The sequence below is a fragment of the Heterodontus francisci genome, chromosome 26 (genome assembly GCF_036365525.1).
Source record: "Heterodontus francisci isolate sHetFra1 chromosome 26, sHetFra1.hap1, whole genome shotgun sequence".
Taxonomy (NCBI): Eukaryota; Metazoa; Chordata; class Chondrichthyes; order Heterodontiformes; family Heterodontidae; genus Heterodontus; species Heterodontus francisci.
The window spans coordinates 22,902,042-22,925,011 of NC_090396.1; the positions used below are offsets into that span (position 1 = coordinate 22,902,042).

Consider the following 22,970-nt stretch of genomic DNA (forward strand, 5'->3'; position numbering starts at 1 on the left):
AATAACCATGATCTGACCACCAGAATGAGTCTCTCTCACCAAAAGTACTTAATTCTTTTCTTCATGACTTTAGTAGAGTACAGTTATTCTCTAGGTCTACAATTGACAAAGAATCTGAAGAGATACAGGTTGTTTGGATATTTGTTGCAGGCTTGTCTGCCCATTTGTGGTCTGTGAGTGACCTGTGGTCCTCCATGGATTACAGAAAATCACAAAAGAACAGAAGGAATTACAAATACAGAGATCCATCTCTAAGTATTCAGATTAAGCACACTTACCTCAATCATCAAGGCTGACTATATAATTATTTTACACATTCTAGTGCAACCGACATCAATTAAATGGATTTAAGAGAGAATTTAGAAATATTTGAAATATGTTTTGAAAAACACCCAAGTCTCTTCAACTGTGTGAGGAACAGTTTGACTCTCTCCCCATTCCTGACCAAATAACACTTGTGTCCTCCACCCATCGTGCTTTTGTTCAATTTCTCTTCCACCTGGATCTAAGCAAACTCAACACAGTTTCCTCTGAGCACCCGTATTTCCTGTGCATCTCCCAAGTCCTTCAGAATATAATGGAACAAGCAGTTGTGTTAGATAGGGGCGGCACAATGGTGCAGTGGTTAGCACAGCAGCCTCACAGCTCCAGCGACCCGGGTTCAGTTTTGGGTACTGCCTGTGCAGATTTTGCAAGTTCTCCCTGTGACTGCGTGGGTTTCCGCCGGGTGCTCCAGTTTCCTCTCACAGCCAAAGACTTGTAGGTTGTTAGGTGAATTGGCCATTGTAAATTGCCCCTAGTGTAGATAGGAGAATGGTGGGGATGTGGTCGGGAATATGGGATTAATATAGGATTAATATAAATGGGTGGTTGTTGGGCAGCACAGACTCGGTGGGCCAAAGGGCCTGTTTCAGTGCTGTATCTATAAATAAATAGTTTACCTAGCATTAACTTAAAGTTTTCTTTCATAAACCCTTTTTTTGTTGTTTAGAAAGTCAAACAGGAACAAAGACCTCAGGTAAATAATGTAGACCTCGTGCATTCTTTGCCTGCTTGCCAGCTAAATTTAGGTGATTGGTTGGTGAGGCCTAGTGGGATGTTGGTATGTCGCTGCCATGGTGTTGCTACACTAGCCATAGAGAGATTTTTGGTGCTCTTGGATGAGGGCGGCTGTCTTTTTCTGTTTTGCTACTTTATTCTGTTGCAGCTCTTGTTGGGCTATGAGAGTCTGAAGTCCGACATCTCTTTGATTGCTCTCACATGTGGATCACAAAAGACCAAAGGTCACAATCTCCCCAGTGTCTTTTAATGCATAATTACTGATGCAACAATTATTACAACAAGCCATTAGTAGCCTATGCTATGTTATTTTTTAAAAATAAATTACAGTTTGGTTGACTGAGAGCCACATAGAAGGTGGGTCAGTAGTCGCAACCGTTTGAGGCATTATTCAGAATTCGCAATGACCGCTCAAGTTTAGATTCAGCCCTGTACAATATACTCCATAGGAAATGCAGACTGGCATATGAAGATTTATGCAAAATGAACTAAAGCAGTCTAAAGTACATAAATAAACTGAACTCATGTTGGAAGCAAGCGATAGGTAATTGGCTGGAATGTTTGCTGGTGATATCACATGATACCGCAAACTGAGAACAAAGGTACTTAAATTTGGTTATTTTGGCCCAAATCCATGGACATTTTGGATTCATTGATACCTGTCCTTTATTTTAAAAAATGGTGAGTACGCAGAGGTGTGCACTTACTGTACATGTTCAATGGCATAATCTACATCCTGTCATTGTAAAGATTGGGGCCTGATCACTATCAAAATTAAAGATAGATGTATACTTCCAAAAAAAACATTTTTGATTACTCGTGTTTTCCTTGTATTTGAGTCTTAATGATCTAACTAATGAGTTGGTTACCAAGTAATCTAGAGAGGGTGAGTGATGAGCTTGGGAGTCTAGGAGATGCAATGGTGGGTGAGCTCAGAGCACTTTTTAAGCTAGCATTCTGACCCCAGCACTCCCATGTACAATTCCTATCTTCAATCAGTAAAAGAATAGGGAAAAAATAGAAAATATTTACCATACCAAGGTGCCTTTATCAAGCTTTACAACATGATAGGATGCAAGAATGCATGCACATTGGAAAACTAGCATGAAGCCAACATGCCATGGTCTGATGTGCATTCACAGACTGAAAGTACCTCATCACATGTGAGGATTTGGAAAGTCTACTGTTTGGTGTATAATGAGTACAAATGAATCTAGGAACAGATCAATACATATTCAAGCTTTAATTTTCTGATTTGAAGAGCTTGGATGCTTTCTATAGCTTTACCCTCCATTACACACTTAATTGAATCCAATCATTTTTAAAGACATCATCCAGTACCTCATATAAGTAGGTGTTCATTAGTGTTTAGTTATGTGATGTCCGCTGTGGCTCAGTTGGTTGCAGTCTCACCTCTCAGTTAAAAGATTATAGGTTTGAGTCCCCCTCCAGAGACTAGAATACAAAAATCTAGGCTGACTCCATTGCAGTACTGAGGGAGTGCTAAACTGTTGGAGGTGTCATCTTTTAAATGAGACATTAAACTGAAGCCTCCTCTGTCCTGTCAGACAGGTGTAAAAGATCTCGGGGTGCTATTTCAAGAAAGAGCAGGGGAGTTTTCCCCAGTGTTCTGGCCAATATTTATCTCTCAAGCAACATCTATAAAGTAGATTAACAGATCGTTATCACATTGCTGTTTGAGGGACCTTACTATGTGCAAATTGGATACCCTGTTTCCTACATTACAACAGTGACTACACTTCAAAAGTACTTTAAAGTGCTTTGAGATGGCCTGAGGTCATGAAAGGCATAAATGCAGATTTTTCTTTGTCGCATGGGAGGAAAGCTGCCACCATTTCCATTTTGCCCTGCACCTCGGAGGATTAACATCTGCTGGATGACACATTAAATTGTGAAGCTAGGAAAAGGGAGGTTATTAAAATGGAGAAATGCAAGTATTGCAAATGAACAGCTAGGCGGTGAGATGGAAAGAAGGTGGTGTAGCACCAGGAGAGAGAGGAAGGAAGAACTATCACCATCCAACTGGCCCTGCTCAAGTGCTAAGTGGCACTGTTAGAAAGTCACATTATGCCCCCTAGTGTCAGCATGCATGGCTCAGGAACATCTAAAAAGAGTGGGGGGTGTGGTGGGGGAGACAATAATAATCTTCAAAAGTGGGGAAACAAGTAGTCGTTTCCTCAGTCTTCAAAAACACTTGTACAAGATGTTTGTTTTTCAACCTGGAATTTTGCAGAGCTGATTCGAAAAGCTGACTGCTGTGCCTCAGTAGGTAGCACTCTCATCTAACCTACATCAGACGGTTGTGTGTTTAAGTCTCATGATGGAGACTTGAGTACAAAATGTAAGCTGACACTTTAGTGAAACGCTGTTGGAGGTGCCGTTTTTCTCACGAGATTGCCTTCCTAACTGGATGTAAAAGATCCAATGACACTATTTCTAAAAAGAGAAGAGTTCCGGTCAATATCTATCTCTCAACCAGCATCACTGAAAGAGGTTATTTGGTCATTATCTCATTGTTGTTTGAGGGACTTTGCTGTGTGCAAATTGACTGTTGTGTTTCCTACATTACAATGGTGACTACGCTTCAAAGAAGTATTTCACAGGTTTAAAGTGCATTGGCATGTCCTGAGGTTATGAAAGGCACATGTTCTTTATTGTCATTAAGTCTGTCTTACCTCCCAGATAAAGAATACTGCTTGGAAGGGCAGGAGAAACAGATGGCCCAAAAGATGAAAAAAAGAAACTAGCATTTTTTAAAATTTGTGTTATTACCTTGGGGTTAACAAGAAGCACTCTGTGCTGCATGAGCTGCTCACAATAAGCATGCTGTAATAATTGTTGCACGGCTGAAATTAAAATCAATTTCAAAGATTAAAATCAAAGAAACTATTTAACACCTTTTTCAAAGACGTTTCCAATAATCGAGGTAAGGATTGTAACATTTTATTTGCATTATTAAATACAATTTTCTTCTAAGCATTTAATTTTGTGAAGATTACTGTCAGTGACTGGGAACTTGAGGAGATTGTGTCTGAATTCTGCACCATTTTGCGTCCGTAACTTAAGTCTCTGCTTCATTCTCACTCAAGGGAGATATATCGAAGTCAGATTCGGAGGCTGACTTTTTTTGTCAGAGCCTTGAAGATGACAGTGGCAGCAAAAAGGATCTTCCAAATACCGCATGTGAGTTTAGCTGCTGCATAAGTTTTAAGTAAAGGTAGAAATTTCTCAATATGGTTTTGGTAAATCAAACATGACAACAGCTATACAAATCCATATATTTTTGAAAGCAACTAGAAGATAATCTTTTAATATGATTCAGAAGATGTTTACTGTATTAAGAAATTGATGCGGAGCTGCACTTTTGATTCCTTTAAACTGGCAAGGAATCTGTATGTAACTTGAACTCCTGAAACATCTGTCTATATATATGTATTTGTATATAGAAAGATAAATATATGCATTGGGAAGTCCCAGAAGCCTCGAATTCCTGTCGTCACAAATTTTGAGTGGGGTTTTATTTGTGTTTATGTTGATGAAATGCTACAGCCCCGCTCATCATTCTGCTCCCTTTTCTCTAACCCAAGTCAAGCCCCACTGGCCTATCTACCCTGCACCTTTCCGGCCTCACTGGCCTATCCAACGGCTCCATGGCGCCAAGTCTTTTAACAGATTAATGGACCAGTGCACTGCCCACAACAAAATAACAAAGGCAGACTCTTTGAAGCTTCATGCCACCAGCAGGACTTAACATGCAAACGGCTTCTGTGCTATTGCCTGTCGCCCTGGAGGAGTTGGGTAGACAACTGTGCTTGCCATTATCCAGCTCCTGACTGGATGATAGCACAAGGGAGAATCTCAGTGATTCTCCAAAGGAGCACATCACCCTGATCCACTCTCCAGCACCCCTGGTAGCTAGTTACAGAGCGATATTCACATAGGCCTCAGCACATATTTTGTGGCAGTTTGGTTAGGGGGAGGGACACAATAAAGAAAATCATGGATGCGCTGCTAGTGATTTTCCTCTCATTAATGTGAGTAAATGAAATATCGTGGGCAAAGTACCCACAATCTTTTGATAAGTTAACTACTTACATGCAAGGCCCGCCCAGAGGACAAGTGGGGTTGGCAACTCTTGTTGAACATTTTCCTGGAGTGTCATTGTATTACTTGGTGCATTAAATCACCCCGCCCCTGCACTCCTACCAGTGGTCACCCCACATGTCCATCCTCACAATGCACCACCTTCCTACACCCAGTCAGAATGCGAACAGATACTTCATTATCCGATTGGATAAGTCTTAACTGTCCCTCAAACAGCCTTTTTTTCCCATGTGTGGTACTTTTACCACTAATACACAAAAAGCATTCAAAGAAAATAAAAGAACATGCAATTATTTTTAATGCCCTTATGATTTTTCACCTGCGGTTTTGCTTGCAACAGTGCCCCAGATATTAGTCCCTAATTCCTGGAGGCTTTGGGGCGATCCCGGAGAGTAGCGACACAGTGCCTCGGAATGTTTTGCCTACTATTATTCAAAAATTTCAGCAAGGTGGTAACGCCAGCCCTGTGCCAGTAATCAGAAACATTCAAAAGGAATGAAAAAGAACAGGTGAAATTGCAGGCGTCAAAAGGTCAAGAGCAGTGTGCATTAATGTTACTTTTGTCACCAACAGTGATGGCAGTGAATGGCCACGTGGACGTCAAAACCAGTCTGACCCCACCGGTCATCATCCACACCAACGCCACGCCAATGCCAACGCCAAAGGGGATGCTCTGTGGTGATTCTGTGCATTTGTACAATGAGTCCCGCAGAGGAAGCAACGTATCAATTGACCCCAACTACCACGAGCAAAAGTCACCGGTGAGTCCTTTTTGCCTTTTTCTCTGAAGCAGAATTTTTTGGGCCTTTAAATTTTGAGGATTGCACAATTTGTTCATGCTGTCATTTTGCAACTTGTGGATCGCTGGTTGCTGCACTAAAATCTCTTTCTTCCTTCCCTCTTGCTGGAGACATCACGTCGTTCATGGTTTGAAAATGACTTAGTCGCATCGGTCACTGATTCTGTCCCGATGACACCAGCCAGGGAATTTCCACCGAATCCTCTCCCACTCCCACTCCCATAACCATGCTAGAAATGTGACGCAAAACCTATCTCCACGGCATCTCCAGCAAAGTTACAATGACAGAGCGAGAGTAGCTCAGAGGAAATCTTCAGCCATTGCTCACTTTCTTCCTCCTCCAGTTTTCCTTCTAATTCTCTCTCCTCTTTTTCTGAAGTCGCTGACTCGGCTTGGACAGAGGTGGTCTTCCTAGTACCTCACCCAAACAGTGTGAGATTGGGTGCTGAATGGTTATCGACCATTCAAATATCGGCATGCCACACATTCGGAATAGCACAATTTCTGAAGCACTTTACCTTAATGACTATAGCACCGTTGATGTGAATTCAGTGGGGCCGTGCTCAGTAACTCAGACACAATAACTCTTCACTTCCAATCTCCTTCAATGTGGTCAGAAAAGGTATTAAGAAGGGAGTTACTGTTAATCGTAGTTCTTTATAACTGTTAGATATGTTTATAGCAGAGCTTCTGATAGTGACAGTCACGCGATAAGAGACGCCCTGATGGTGAGACTGTCCTCTTTATGTCAAGAAAGTGGTCCTTGAAGTGATGAAAGCATTCATTGTGGTGAGATGGTCACAATAGTGAAATCTTCTCAAGGACCTGTTGATGGGAAGATTTACCTACAGGGGTCATGGAGGTGAGACTGTTTTTGATGGGATTGCAGCAAACGGACAAGTGCATGGTTTGTGCTGAAACAGCACCAACAAAGTGCCAATGGTTTGGCTGTAGTGTGCTGGTGCAGTCTTCTCTCCTTTGTATTGTGTTAGTGACTATAAAGACCATGAAAATTAAGGAGGAATTTGTCACTGCACAGTCTTGTTTCAGTAGCTTCCTCCTTTCCTCCAGAGCATCCCTGTCTGTCGAGTGGTGTGAGCTGTGGCTCAGTAGGTGGCGCTTTTCCCCCTGAGAAGGGTGTGAGGCTGGATAGTAACTCCGAGGTGGGGAGGCTGGTTTGTGGTCAGGAAACCTGGAAGAATGGGTTCCCGAAGTCCTGCAGAATTTAACTGGCTGTTGGGTGGCAAGGCCTTCGACACCAGGGAGTGAAATGGAGCTGGGGCAGATCGGGGAGGCTGGGATGGCAGAGGGAGCAAGATTGAAGAAGCTGGGGATAGGGGAGGAAGATCAGAGTCTGGAGCCAGGGATGATTTGGAAGGCTGGGTGGGGGAAATGAAGATCAGAGTCCAGAGCCAGGAAAGGTAGGCGAGTCCAGGGGGTGAGATGAAGGAAGATTGGGGTGCGGAGCCAGGCAACATCGAGGAGGCCAGAGTCGGGAAAGACTGGAGGCCAGAGTATATTGGAGGCCTCGTGAAAGAGATTGGAAATGACAGGGGGTGTGTACTTGTAGGGGGTGGATGAAGCAAATAAACTAGATCCAGCAGTCAAGTGGAAAGGCCAGCCAGAGTTAAATTTTAAATGGTAGTTAAATATGAGGCATGCAACCTTATTATAATATTTAAATTGACAACCTGCCTCCTGGGAGCCGCTTGTTTGCCCGTTCCCTGTCCTGATTCTGTTATAACTGAAAGTGTGTGAGTTGGGGTCAGGGTTCAGATTTGTAACATCCCACCCGACCCAAACCCAGCCTTTTTCAGGGGAGGTTCAAAATTCCACCACCACCCCCCATCTCCTCCCCACTCCAAGCACAAAATCTAGGCTGACACTCCAGTGCTGCACTGTTGGAGGTGCCATCCTTCAGGTGCAATGTTAAACCTGAGGCTCCGTCTCCCCTCTCATGTAGATGTAAAAGATCGCATGGCACTATTTTGAAGAAGGGGAGCTATCCCTGGTGTGCAGGCCAATTTTTGTCACTAAAAGAGATTATCTGGTTATTATCACATTACTATTGGCTGTGTGAAAATTGGATGCTGTATTTCCTTACATGACAACAACGACTGAAGTTCAAAAACAAATTACTTAATTTACTGTAAAATGCTTTGGGACAGCCTGCAGATGTGAAAGACACAATAGAAATGCAAGCCTTCCTTCCTTCTTTCCCTCTCTCTTTCCCTCCCTCCTTCTCTATGCTAGCTATGTAAACAGACTAATTAATGCAATTTCCTTTTGATCTCTAGCAACAACGATCAAAATCCTGACACTCTCCTTTTATTGAGTATGCTGAACCTTGCTAGAGTCCAAGTCCTCTGGTCATTATGAGCTCTCCAGCATCTTCCCCGAGTTCCCATTCTGAGCCTGGGCTGTGGGTAAGGTTTATTGATCTTTTAATTCAGTGTTTTTTTCCTTTCAGACCAGTGCACGTAGCTCCCCCTACGCTCCCTGGAGCACAGCCAGCAGCTGGAACAGCCGGCGCTCAAGCTGGAACAGCCTTGGCCGAGCTCAAAGCCTGAAGCGCAAGCATCAATCCGGCGAGCGAAAGTCCCTCCTCTCAGGTGATGGCAAGGAAAGTTCCGAGGAAGGCGAAGGGTCAGAGGATGAGAGAGCCAGTCGAGCTGGTAATGGGAGAGGGCCAGCCCCTCAGCGCTTGGAATCTCTGGAGATAAAGGGCTCTTTTGACATTCCTGACACCCTCCAGGTACCTAGTCTTCACAGATCCCCCAGTATCCATAGCAGCAGTGTCCCACCGATGGACCGCCAGGACTGTAATGGTAAATCCTCCCCGGCCACCATACTGCACCAGGTCCACATGGATGATCAGAGAGCTGAGTTTGAACACACTGAAGATGAAATTGATATGGTGAGTGACACCAGTGACTGAAAAATACAAGAAATAAATGTTTGGTAGAAATCAACTGCGCATTATGTTCGAATATTTCCTCTGGGAAATGAGTTTGAACTTGGTGTAAACAGAGGGAATGGAAGTTCTGTTACTCTCTCTCTCTACAGGTGCCTTCATCAACTCTCTCCTCTACTCCAGACAGAACAGTGAGAGTAAACTGGATAGAAACATGGAAATGCTGAGAGGAAGCTCCCTCTTTCTATCTACTCTTCCCATTTCTCTCTCCGTCTGCATCTCTCCTTCTCAATCTCTCTTTCCCTCCTTTTTCACTGTCTGCAGCTTTCTCTGTCACCCTCTATTTGTATCTCTCCCCCAAACTCCCACCATGGTTGATAAGGGCTTCACTCTGATATGAGTCTGACTGTGCTAGTTTTGAGTGGACATTCCTCAGTAGAAAATTGATGCAAGTTCTTTCATTGTTTTTCTACAGTCTACATAAATATAATAAATTTGAAGTGACAGCCACGTGAAGTGTCGGAGATGTAGATTGCCAGGATAATCAGTTATATCGGACAGTTTTCCCAAACCAAATGCATTAACAGTAATGCATGTTCAGTAAATTAATAGTCAGTATATCATTTTGCCTGCACTTTTCTGTACTTCAAGGACGACAGTTGCAGGCGATGTTGCCACATAGAAACTATTTGATTGAATCTGGAATCATTTTGTTCTGTGTTGTTTATGATAACTTATTCGGGAGTTTGAAGTCCTCATTAAATCCATGGCAAATGCTTGTACTTTATGTGTAATCAATTGCAAGAGAATTTGTTATTATTGTTTGTTTCTCTGAAAAACAGGAACCACCTCCAATACTGACCTTTAAAGTGAACCCTTCCATTTTCAGCGATGGGAATGAAACCAAAGCTGAAATTCGGACAACAGGACTGACATGTGCCGACTTGTTTCCACAGAGTAAAAGAGCACGGTTGCGGGCATGGATTCAAGCCAAGCTGCCACCCTGTTTCAAGGAGCGTGAAGGCTGGTCACTCTACCTCTTCCCACCACAGTCCAAGTAAGAAACTAAAAACAATGCTGTTAAGTGAAAGGAGCTGATGTCCAGAAAGACATTAAAAATGTTTTCTCATTTTTGTAAAAGCAGAACAAGAGGTTTAAAAAATAGCAGGAGCCCTCTTAGTCCACAACTTGCATTTATATAGCACCTTTAATGTTCTAAAACATCCCAGGTAATCAAACAAAATGTGTCACCTCGCTACATGTGGAGATATTACGACAGGTGGCCAAAGCTTGGTTGAAGAGATAGGATTTAAAGAGACAGAGACCGGACCTTTAAAGTGGTTACGGTCAAGTGAGGAGGGGTCGAAAGGCTTCCCTCGTTTCCCTCTCCTTGTTTGACCACAACAAGTTTAATTCTTCCTTAAAGTGGATGTACTGGCCAATTCAGTAGTTGTTTGATTACTTACTTGCTATGATCATAACAAGAACCAATTGAACAGGTTTGCTTCAGTTAAAAAGAAAGAGGTTAACTTTATTGTACCTAAACCAACCTAATGAAAATAATAAACTACGTGCCAACTTTCACTCATGTACACACACTAGAAGTTTACACACACAAATAGGTTTGAGAGTGGGGAAAGGTAGTTTGGTTGAGTTAGAGTCTATAGAAAAAAAGGGGTATACAGTTTGTGGAGTTTGGTAATTTGGCTGAATTTGGTGGTCCAAAGGCTTTTAATTTGAAGAGGTAGATAACAGGTTCAGTGGGTCCTTGGAGACAGTGACGCGGACGATTTCCTCCAGCGGGGTTTCTGATTGTAGCCAGAGTATTGAAAGGTGGTCAGTCAACAGCAGGATTTGACACTTGCAAGCTGGAATGGGGAGAGAGAGTGAGAGGGACTCCCACTTGGGTCTGCATGTGTCAGAGCCCAGAAGCTTCTCCTTTGCTGCTGAGAAAACACCAACTTAAAACCACAGATGGGAGAGGCTTGTCATGACAGTCACTTAGTGATTCAAACATAGCAGTTAGCAGTATTTCTGTCTTGCTAAAAAGAACAAGTAGTTCTCTTAAACTTCCTGTATCTTGGTTCTTGCTGGGATATGAGCAGACATTTCATCTCCCTCCTCACAAGCCTTGCAATGTAGGATACAGTGTTGCAAATTAGGTGGTCATCTTAAGCTGCTAGCAAAGTCATTTTTTTTAATCTGTTCTTTTTTAACTTTCTTCAAAAATATAAATTCAGATCTCCAGTCAGTGGATTAAAGAAAATTATTGTTCAACAAAGCAATTTGAAGTGACAAAGTACAGAAGCAGAGAGGTTTAGGGACGGAATTCCAGTTAGGACCTAATGGTTGAAGGCATGGCCGCAAATGTTGGAGCAATGGTAATTGGGGATATGCAAGAGGTGAAAATTTGAGGAATGCAGAGATTTTAAAGGGTGGGAGGGCTGGAGGACGTTACAGAGATATAGTAGGGCAAAGCCATGGAGAGATTTGAAAACAATCGGGGTGTTGCCAGACTGGGAGCCAATGAAGGCCAGCAAGCACAGGGATGATGGGTGAACTGGACTTGATGCAAATTAAGACATGGCAGCAGAGTTTTGTGTTATTGTCTGTATCTCCACTTATGTTCATTCAGCACCCAGGTGGGGGGAAAGGTAAAAGCAACTCTTCCAAGGGCTCCTTGGATGTTTTTTGTTCTATTTATATAATTAGTTTGTCAATGAAACCAGTGATTTAAGAAAGGAAGGGTGCAAAAGTCGCTCAGCATTGTTGGGCAGTCTTCCAATACTTAGGGGAGAGAAAGGCAGTTTCTCTAATATCTTATCAGTACACATTAACTTGCAGAAATAAACTGAAATGCAAGGATAAAATAAAGAATAATACACAAGGTTAAAAAAAACTAGTGATAATCCTTCAGAACTCATCCATATTTAAAAGTGGAGACTTTTTTTAAACATGCAAGAACATTGAGGCCATTAATTACTTTGTCCTGCAGTGAGTGCAGAAACGGGAAAAAGATTACATTGTGCTATATGTGGCATAAGGTTTGTTTGTCTCTTGGATCAAGTTCTAAAAGAAAGTTCACTCCATTCATGAAGTATCTTAATTGCCAGTTGCAGTATGGGGTTAGACTCTTGGGTTTGTGAGGAGTCACCATTTCCAGGGCTCAGAAGGTAGCTTCAGAAATGCACTTATTGTGGCCTGGATGCTCTCCATCATCAATGAGTGCAGCTTGTAAAAATTGCTGGAGTGTGTAGTATGGTCAAACACAACTAGAATTAGATCTTTAATAGTTTGCAGAGATGGGATTAATATCTTACATAGCATTACATAGAATTTACAGCAAAAACCAATTACTGTTGCAGCTACTCTATGTGGTAGCCAGTTCCACATTCTCACCACTCTCTTAGTAAAGCCTTTATTCTTTTATAGTTCTTAATGTACACTAATCAGCACCGTTGGTTCATGCAGTCTTTTTGCATTTAGTCTAATGCAACACAAATTTGTTGCCAATAAAAAAACTGGTCAGTCATAATAAAGTTCCTTTTCATGTTTCTCAGTTATTTAACAAGCTAGTTAACCTGTAGAAATAACAATTATCCAGCTGTGGAATGTAGACAGATTTTCAGTAATGGCTAAGTGTACTATCTGACAACAATACAAAAGCAAAATACTGTAGATGCTGGAAATCTGAAATTAAAAACAGAAAATGCTGGAAAAACTCAGCAGGTCAGGCAGCATCTGTGGGGAGAGAAACAGAGTTGATGGGCTGAATTTCCCAGCCAATTGGAGAAGGACTGTGAGGCAGGAGAGCTGCCATGGGATATTGCCAGCAGTGGGAACCTTAATGGCACAGCCACCCACCCGGTGGCCAATTGACCCACTTAATGGCCCAATTATGGGCCATCTCCCACCAGTGGGCAAAAGGGCCTGCCACTACATGGGGAGACCAGTAGATTCCCAGGGGCTGGGATTTTCCTTTATGGGCACTCCATAGCCCACAGAAGGGGCCCTTGGTGGCAATGGTCATCCTGCGCCTGCCTGCCTGGCCCCAGCTTCCTCAAAGACACTGAAGGGCACCTTGCCATTGAGATGGCCTCATCCTGGAGCTACAGCCTCAGCACCAGCCACTGCTAGCGGTGAGGCTACTGAGCTGCCAGCCTCTTGGGGGTGGGCTACCATCCTCAATTGGATGGCAGTCCCAAGGACAGCCTATAAATTGGCTGCCACCGGCGAAATGTCACCCCTCAGTCCTGCTGCCTCTTGGAGCAGGGTCAGATCCCGCTTTTGCCCCTAACAGCAGGACTTCAGCTTCCTCCAAAAACTTCTGTCCAACCTTTCAGGTTGTGAATTTTCATCAGATCTTTACTCCATTATCTCTAGACTCAGCTTCTCTAATGCTCTGTATCACCCTCTTAGGGATCCCCCTATACAAACTTCGGCGTCAGAGAAATGTCCAAGCCTGTTTGTGAAGAAGACACTGAGACTAGGATGCTTTGGTGGAGACTGTTTATTGCTTGCCACAGAGCTTACTTCTCCACTCCTAACAACACCCAGCCAGTGTTGGCTGGCTCTTCTTTATAAATACATTTTTGTACAATTAACTAATCAACACCCAACACCTGTTCATCCTATTACCTTCTACTGTTAGGTATTTAACATCCAGTAGCAGAACTTAGACATTAACATTCAGCACATTCAAAATTCCTCTGCTCACATCCTGTTAAGTCCTCACCTCTCATCACCTTGGACCTCGCCAACCTCCATTGGCTCTCCAATTCTCAGTGTAAGGCTTCAAAATCCTCAGCATTGTCTATAAATCTTGGCCTTCCTCTTCATTCCTCCAACCTTATCTCTCGGCTTGCACCTTCCAATTCCCTGTTTTTCCCATTCCCCTTACCTCTACTTCATAGTCAGTGGCTGTGCCTTCAATCATCATGCCCCAGAACTCTGGAATTCACTTTCTACAATCCTCCATATCGCCACCTCTCTCCTGCTTCCAAAACGTCCACAAAATCTCCTTCTCCAACTATACCTTTAGTCACCTCCTCACAGACTCCTGCTTCCGGTCCAGTCCCCTTTTTGTAAAGTGCCTTTGCACATTGTTTTTATTCATACATGGAATGTGGGCATTGCTGGCAAGGCCAGCATTTATTGCCCATTCCTAATTGCCCTTGAGAAGGTGGTGGTGAGCTGCCTTCTTGAACTGCTATAGTCCGTCCGGTGTAGATACACCCACAGTGCTGTTAAGGGAGGGAGTTGCAGGATTTTAACCCAGTGACAGTGAAGGAACAGTGATATATTTCCAAATCAGGATGGTGTGAGACTTGGAGGGGAACTTGCAGATGGTGGTGTTCCCTTGCACCTGCTGCTCTTCTTTTCGAGGTACTGGAGGTCGCAGGTTTGGAAGGTGCTGTTGAAGGAGCCTTGGCATCTTGTAGATGATACACACTGCTGCCACAGTGTGCCGGTGGTGGAGAGAGTAGATGTTAAGGTGATGAATGGGTTGCCAATCAAGTGGGCTGCTTTGTCCTAGATGGTGTCAAGCTTCCAGCATTGAAGTGGTGGCCAACTCCATTTGCACACTTGTGTACCCAACCATGATGCAGCGGCTGATGGCCGAGTCTCAGCTTCCATTGCAGCACAAGCAGCAGCCACCCAATATCTGAGTGCTGCAGCGGAAGCTCAGACTGCCGTCAGGCAAGCTCAGTTTACTGCCATGCAAGTTCAGACTGTTGCCATCATGGCTGTGGATTACACTGTGCAAAGGGGCGTGCAGGGCATCAGAGAAGTCCAGCAATCTGTCTTCCAACAGATTACTCAGGTTGCTGAGATGTCATACCAGCCAGTAGCTCCACGGAGAACAAACCTGTTGTCCTTTCTCAGGAAAACAGCATTCGTCCTTCCACCCTTGCCACTCTGCCAGCGCCCTGGCTATTTCCAATCAAACAGCCAGATAGACTGCTGCTGTCAATGCCGATATGGTGCAGTCCACAGCCAGACCTTCAAAGCAGAGAACATTCAAGATCACAACGACTCGCTGCAACTTATGTCGCCTCTGGTTCTTTTGTCTGTTACCTAAATCTGTACCCTCTGGTTATTGACTCCCCTGCCAGTGGAAATAGTTTCTCTTTATTCTTTACTCAATCAAAAACCTGCAGGATTTTGAACTTATAGAGTCAGGCAATGTCTACTCAGTTTGGTCACTGGTTGTGGGGTGATGCGCGTGACTTACCGTATTTGTTCTGTGTAAAGGGTAAATGGATATTTTTCTTTTTCAGGATCCGCCTCATTTGCAGCAAAATTATTTCACACAAGATGTTCGACCACATTGTTCTGGTCATTATCTTCCTGAACTGCATTACTATTGCCATGGAGAGACCAAAGATTGATCCTAAGAGTGCAGTAGGTTTTGCTTCTCCAACTTATTCTTTACAGCCTGGTTGATTTGTATGTTCACAGTGACTGCCTCAGGGTGATTTATGGTAGGTTAGAGGACTAAGATCTAATTATAATGTGGGATGAACTAGAATGGGTTTCTCAGTCCTTCATAACGTAGACTGTAATGTCAATTTTAAAAATGAACATTGAAGATAACAGCAAACCAGAAGTAGTTGGTCATTGAAGAACTTGTGGTGTGACACTTTTGATCTGGTTTCATCTGGAATTTAAGGGAAAGGTAATTCTATGGGTATACCCTGTCACTGGTAGGAACTTTTCCAGGGACTGCCTCCTGAACTGTCACTGATAGAAAGATGGAAATAGAGAGAGAAAGAGTTCGGAACATAGATAGAGTGAGATAGACAGAAACATGCATGGACGGATGGATAGATAAATAGAGACAGTGATAGACAGAGATGGAAAGGCAGACAGATAGGTAGGCAAATAGGGATATATTCTGTAAGATAAATAAATGGATAGATAGATAAGCGTATAAATAAATCGATAAGTGCAGGCAACCCTTTGAACAATTCTGTTCCACCTGTATACTTCAAATAAAATTTCAAAACCACTCACCCAGTGCCCGAGACAGTGTGTGACTGAATTATATTAAGTAGAAGATCAGCTAGCGTTCCTGCTCCTGATTATGATTCAGCAAGTCATGCTCTCTGAGAAGTGCTGGAATGTTGGAAGGACAGGATTGGTCTCGACTAAGTTACCCCGATAGTCCAATAGCCTGCCAACTTGCCCTACCTAGGTTCCACTATGAAGAATGACCATAAGGTACCAGAAGGCTGTCAGTTCCCCTAGAGATGCAGCAAAGCAACATTTGCCATTCACTATTTTGACTCTCTCCTTCTATGTGTCAACCATCCCTCCCCTTTGCCAATGTTGGTACAACTTTCAATCATCATGCTCCAGCGCTCTGGAATTCTTTTTTAAACTCCTCAAAAAGCCCCCTCGAAACCTACCTTTTCGATTGTACTTTTGGTCACCTCTTATCACACTCCTCCCAAGCTCATGCTCTGTGTCTAATCCTACCTCAGTAAAGCAACTCAAGGAATTTTGCTATGTTTAATGGGCTTTAAGTGCAAGGTCTCCCAGCAAAACTGCCACTGCTGTGGCAAGGTCTTTATCATCCAGGGGTTTCATCTTTCCCTGTCCTTCTGGCATCTTCTCTTCCTGTGAGCACCTCACCTTTGACAATCCATCTCACCTCTCCTTCATAGTTCGTATTCTCTACTTGCTCCCAAGTCCTCGAGGAACTCCCGTCCAAATTCTTTGCCGTTCTATCCTCGCTTAGCCTCTGCACCAAATGACAACACTTTGGTGATTTCAATGTTCACCTAAATTCCTCTAGCCCCTTCTCCTAAATTTCTCCACATCCCGCATATGAAGTTCCTCACCCACACCCATGGCTAACCCTTGACCTTGTCACCTTGCAGAGTTTTCCATCTCTGAGATTTCTCTCAAAGTCAATGCCATTCCCAATCACCTTCCTGGTGCTTAGAAGAAATAATTTGCAATTATGCCATGCATTACATGTTCTCAGGGAATCCCAAAGTGCTTCACAGCCAATGAAATACTCCTAAATTGTTGTCACTTCTGTAACATAGGGCAACATCCACTTTTCCCTGCCAATCTCCAGCTCCGTAACACCAGTCTCTGATCCTGGAAGAAAACTGCCACCTTTCTAACACACTGTCAGACTCCCAACTTTTTCTCCTCCATCTGTAATAATGTCACACCATTGTTGACCCGTTCAACACCTGCCTTACCTGTGCTCTCAATAACTTGTCGTCTCCTTCTTTCTCACAGCCTCCAATCCCACCATTCCCCCAGTAAAGTTTCCTTCTCTGCATGCCTGTAGCTTATGGTCACAGGCTTGACCATACTTGGTGATAGACTAGCTTAGTCATTCATTGCCAGATCTGGATGGATCACCTTAAGCATTAATGAGCCTTCCTCTTCACAGGCAAATCCTTCAACAACTCTGGGATCATTCTAGAGGGTAAGGACAAAATCAGACTCTCCTTAATAACAAACCATGTTCTTTGACCCTGTTCTTTCACCCCCCTCCCCCCCCCCAATTCCTCCCTCACCCCAATTCTCACTTTCAACACTGTGAGGAGGCCATGGAATTTTTAATCTCACTGATCAAGATAACTATCTGCTCAGCCATCTATTCCTCCATATCTTTGCTTCAGCCTCCCCTCCTCTCCTGCCTCAGAATCCTCCTTCTCTGTCCCCTCCTCCCTATCACCACCTAGCCGCTGACCTCTTATCCCTCTGTAGCTTTATTTCGCCACCCTCCTCACTCAGTCCTTAATCTCTATAAGACCAATCTCCTGGACTCTCAATTTCCTCCCAGCCCAATTCCTAACCTTACAGATACCTTCCCTTAGCCCAGTGCTAGCTAATATTGTAATAAGTTCCCTTTCCTTACTCTCCATTCTCCCGCCTTTCTAAATTTCCCTCAACACAGTCCTGCTCAAAAAGCCCATCATTAATCCATTGAACCTCTCTAACAACTGCTCTTGCTCCCTTTCTTCTCTAAGGTACTCAAACATGTCATTGCAATCAGCCTTTTGTGTCCCGTTAGTCCTTGTTTGAATCCATTCTCTGTGGTTCCACCTTGACCATAGCATGAGTTGTTCTGGTCAAGTCACCAGTGAGAGCCATTTTGAGCAGTGCCTCTCCTTGTCCGCATGATCTTCCCATGACTTTCAACACAATCGACTTCTGTTGTTTCCTATGGTAAGCTTTGTGACAACACCCTAAGGAGTCAGATGAAGTAGTTGGTAGGACGGAAAAGGAAGCTGGGAATGGTAAAGACTAGAGCTAATGCATTGTAGTATATAGTGAATGTAGCATTTAGCAGTTATCAACTGCAGATTATTTCTTAATGAATTTGCAGCAATGGTGTGAGTTATTGTTCTGGTGTGAAGGCTAATGTGTTTTGAGAGCATGATGATATTCTGTAGTCATAACTATTGCTGCCAAAGTCCTGACCTTACACTGACTTATTTTGCTTCTGACAATCCCTCACTCCCCACCCAGCCAATCTCTCATCCCCTGCCACTCTACAGTTTCTTTCCACCATCATTTCTTCCTTTTCCAAGTTAATTTCTTCCATATCATTAAACGATTTGTTTTAGACATTTAAGAATAGAAATCACCGTTGGTGCTATGAGCAGGCAAATGCTGAACACGCTTGTATGACATTCCTCTGTCCACTATCTTGGGTTGTGTATTAAAAGAACAGATTGAGCATTAAAGGTTCACCCACTAACATCACCAGCACTAACATCTAGGCTATTCCTTACAGCACCACATGTTTACCACCCTGGGCCTTGGCCAGCTCTTGGGACCACCAATTGCGATACTTATCTCTCAGTAACTTCCCAGATTGATGCATGCATACATACGGCATCATTCTTAAAACTGAATGCTGCAAAACTATCCTTTAAAGGCCATTTTGAATCAATGGATACTCAATACTTTGGAACTTGTTCCCAACTCCCAACTGAAGGGAGAGAACTGGAGGAAGATAAAAGATCGATTTTAATTTGAGAAAACAGTTGGAATGTTCACATCAAAAAGAAGAAATTTGCAGAACTTTGGGCAAAGAGTGGGGAATTGGGACTAATATGGATAGCTTTTGCAAAGAGCTGGCACAGACCTGATGGGTCGAATAGCCACATTCTGTTCTGTATGATTCTGTGAATAGGAGGAAGTAGCAGGGTTGCATTAATAAAATTAGGCAAAAGAGAGAGAGAGAAATTATAAGGAAAAAGATGATGACTGACCCAGGACTAACATCTATGCTATAATCCCTAAGGTACCATCCATATCACAGAATCACAGAATTGTCAGAGCACAGAAGGAGGCCATTCACCCCATCGTGTCTGCACTAGCCTGGATCTTATCCAGCTGCTGAGACCATCAACTGGGCCATTCATTGTGCAGAGTCACTATCCAGTTTGACACATGTTTGCATTCTTAAAACCAAGAGTAAAAAGTATGATATTTACATTTTTAAATGTTTAGAAAATGTTGAGTTTGAGGCTGTTTTTGTGGAGTTATTGTATAGTACAACACAGCAGGACGCCATTCAGTCCATCAAGTCTGCACTGGCCCTTCCGAAGAGCAGTCCAATTAGTCCCACTGCCCTGCTCTTTCTCCGTAATCCTTCAATTTTTTTTCCTTCAAATATTTATCCAATTCCCTTTTGAAGGCTGCTATTGAATCTGTTTCCACCACCCTATCAGGCAGTGCCTTGCAAATCCTAACCGCTCATTGTGTAAAAACAATTTTCCCTCAAGTCACCTCTGCTTCTTTTGTCAATCACCTTAAATCTGTGCCCCCAGTTATTGACCCTTCAAGATTTTAAACACCACTACCAAATCTCGTCTTAGCCTTCCCTGTTTTGAGGAGAACAACCCCAGCTTCTCCAGTTTAATTTCCTTCTTTTGAATGAGCCAAATTCCATGGACAGCTTTAGAGTCATAGCGTTATACAGCACAGAAACAGGCCCTTCGGCCCATCCAGAAAAGCTTTTGAATCATACAGGGCTACAAAGGAGCTGGCAAGTTGGAAATAGATAAATAATTAGATGTATTATTAGTTTTAGAGTAATTAATCTCCTGGTAACTTGACAGTCTTAGCTTCACAGTATGTGTGTGAATAGTTAAGTGCCAACTGAGAAGAGGAGAAAGATGGCTGCCAATGGGTTAAAGAAAGCTATGTCATTGTACTGAGATTTGATAGCTAAGAGCTGAGCCCAATGTGTGTGATGGATTAATAACGCCTATTGTACAACAACCCCTGAAACTTGTGAGTAGGTTACAGTCCTGTATTTACAGTTTTACTGAATTGTCACTAGATAGTTAATACAGCGATTAAAAGATCACTTTGATTGAAGACATGCTACTTATTTATAGCAACGATGTTGGAGTGTTGTTAAACACATGGTGATGTTTTATTGCTGGGCTATTAATGATTTGTTGAACATCAATTACTGCTCTCTGGCAGACACTTAAATTAAGTGAGGCCAGAAAAAAAAAATGTCCTGTGCAAAGAGAGGAAAGAAGTAGTTCTAATATCAGAAAGGATGTGGAGAGCAAACTAGATGAGGCTGGCACTATATTGCACCTTGCTGAAGCAATTGATAGTCACTGCCAGTGATGTAATATAAACAAGACTCTGTGAGTAGCTCTGGAGCCAGTGCTAAAGTTGCAAGCACAACACTTTCATTGTCACTAATGTGAATCTGTCCAGATGTAAATGGGTCAAAGTGAGAGCAGTAGCAGCCCCATCATATTGCAGAAACACTTGCAGTGGAAAGACGTTACAGCATAAAAATGGCATTATGTAGAATTACAGTATCACTCCTCAGTATTAATGGGGTATTAAATGGGCATGTGATATAGCTCTATGTTATAAACAAGGAATTAGACAGACTGCATTATCGATCCACAGTATAAATGAGAAATTAGATTGCGCTATTGCTGCACAGTGTGAAAAGGATATTAAACAAGCCTGCAACATTGCTGCATGGGTAAATACCTGCAGTACTAGGTAGTCACATAAATATTGCCCTGCAGTATAATCAGGGGATTAGACAGTCTTACATACGAACATACGAACTAGGAGCAGAAGTAGGCCACTCGGCCCCTCGAGCCTGCTCCGCTATTCAATAAGATCATGGCTGATCTGTTTGTGTCTCGAATTCCACGCTCCCATCTACCCCCAATAACCTTTGATTCCCTTGCCTAACGAAAATCTATCTACCTCCACCTTAAAAATATTCAATGGCCCCGCCTCCACCACCTTCTGAGGCAGAGAGTTCCATAGTCGCACAACCCTCCGAGAAAAAGAAATTCTCCTCATCTCTGTGTAAAAGAGTGACTCCTAATTTTAAAACAGTGCCCCCTAGTTGTGGAATTCCCCCACAAGAGAAAACATCCTTTCCACATCCACCTTGTCAAGACCGTTCAGGATCTTATATACTTCAATCAAGTCTCCCCTCACTCTTCTAAACTCCAGTGAAAACAAGCCCAGTCTGTCCAACCTTTCCTCATAAGACAACCCGCTCATTCCAGGTATCAATCTAGTAAACCTCCTCTGAACCACCTCCAATGCATTTACATCCTTCCTTAAATAAGGAGACCAAAACTGCACATAGTATTCAAGATGTGGTCTCACCAATGCCATGTATAACTGAGGCATAACATCCTTACTTTTATTTTCAATTCCTCTTGTAATAAAGTATAACATTCCATTAGCCTTCTTTATGACTTGCTGTACCTGCATACTAACTTTTTGTGACTCATGCACAAGAACACCTAGATCCCTCTGCACCTCAGAATTCTGCAGTTGCAATACCACCCTTCAGTATAAACATTGTGTTAAACAGGATTCCACTCCGTATGATAAATAGTACTGCACGGATCTGAGTATGTCATGTGTGATGAGATCCTGGTTCTTATTAAAAGAGCCTTGCATTTTCCGAGTATGGAATCCCTGGCTTTCTGAGGTAAACTCTCTATTGTTTCTATTGACCTGCAACTGAAGTGTCAGCTTTGGCATTTTCATGCTTGCCAGCACAAATATATGAGTGTTTAAAAAAATTGTCCAGGGGATACTAAAAATGCCTATGGGTTGCATCTGTACTTATTATTTCACATTTCGTTTGTGCATTCAACATTCTCTGATCTCTGGCCCATTGTGTAAATAAAGAACATGTGAAAAAGATGAAGTTTAACTAAACATTCGGATGGCTTTTTAATTTGATATGTGCATGTGAAAGACACTCCAGATTTTTCTTTCAAAAAATATGCTTTATTCATAAAAATTGTAAAAGTATATTACATAACAGTTCAAATTTGACATTGCATAAAGTGCAATACAGTTCAATTTGTGTCAATTATAGTACGTGGCATGCTGAGATGCCTCACTACACATACAGGTTATATTTACAATATGTATTTGCATTTCATGTCAAGTATTCTCTGATGCATACAGCCCAAGGGGTTTTGCATGGGTTCCAGCCCCTCGGTGTACAATGGCAGAAGGGTCTTAGACTGTGGCCTTTCCCCATTGAGCTTTGAGGTGGCTACCCCAAGCTTTAGTGCGTCTCTCAACACTTAGTGCCAGACCTTGGAATATGCCAGTCTGCAACAGTTGGTTGCGGGTGGGCAGCTCATTGCACTGGAGGACCAGAAAGTTTCAAGCAGACCAAATAGAGTCTTTCAGCGAGTTGATGGTCCTCCAGAAGCAGTTGATATTTATCTCTGTGTGTATTCATAGGAACAGCCCATAGAGCATAACAGAGTTGCTCAGGATGAACCTCGACACAACCGCTACATCTCTTTCCAGACCTTTCTTGCAAAGGTGCATTCCAGAGGTAGGCGACTGTCTCTTCCCCATCGTAGCTTCCTTTAGGACAGTATGCGGTGGCACTGAGACTCCGGGTGTGCATGAAGGAACAGATGGGGAAGGCCCTTCTCTCCACCAGCCAAGCTATGTCTTGGTGCTTGTTTGAAAGCTCTGGTGGTGAGGTATTCTGCCATATGATACTCACAGAACAGATACTGATGAGGAAAATTGAGATACTTCTGCCATTAAAAA

General features: G+C 42.9%; 1 protein-coding gene across 9 annotated transcripts in view; it reads left to right on the forward strand.

Annotated features, from left to right (window-relative positions):
• Positions 1 to 22,970, forward strand: part of cacna1g (calcium channel, voltage-dependent, T type, alpha 1G subunit) — a 685,429-nt gene that overhangs the window by 500,529 nt on the left and 161,930 nt on the right. For 7 of the 9 annotated variants that reach the window (XM_068057908.1, XM_068057913.1, XM_068057914.1 and 4 more), the window contains 6 exons: positions 992 to 1,018; positions 4,170 to 4,263; positions 5,758 to 5,945; positions 8,454 to 8,900; positions 9,854 to 9,954; positions 15,179 to 15,302. In XM_068057908.1, coding sequence (XP_067914009.1) covers positions 992 to 1,018; positions 4,170 to 4,263; positions 5,758 to 5,945; positions 8,454 to 8,900; positions 9,854 to 9,954; positions 15,179 to 15,302 — 981 coding nt within the window. The remainder of the gene's footprint in view (positions 1 to 991; positions 1,019 to 4,169; positions 4,264 to 5,757; positions 5,946 to 8,453; positions 8,901 to 9,853; positions 9,955 to 15,178; positions 15,303 to 22,970) is intronic. The other 2 variants (XM_068057911.1, XM_068057912.1) reach the window with 1 other exon arrangement.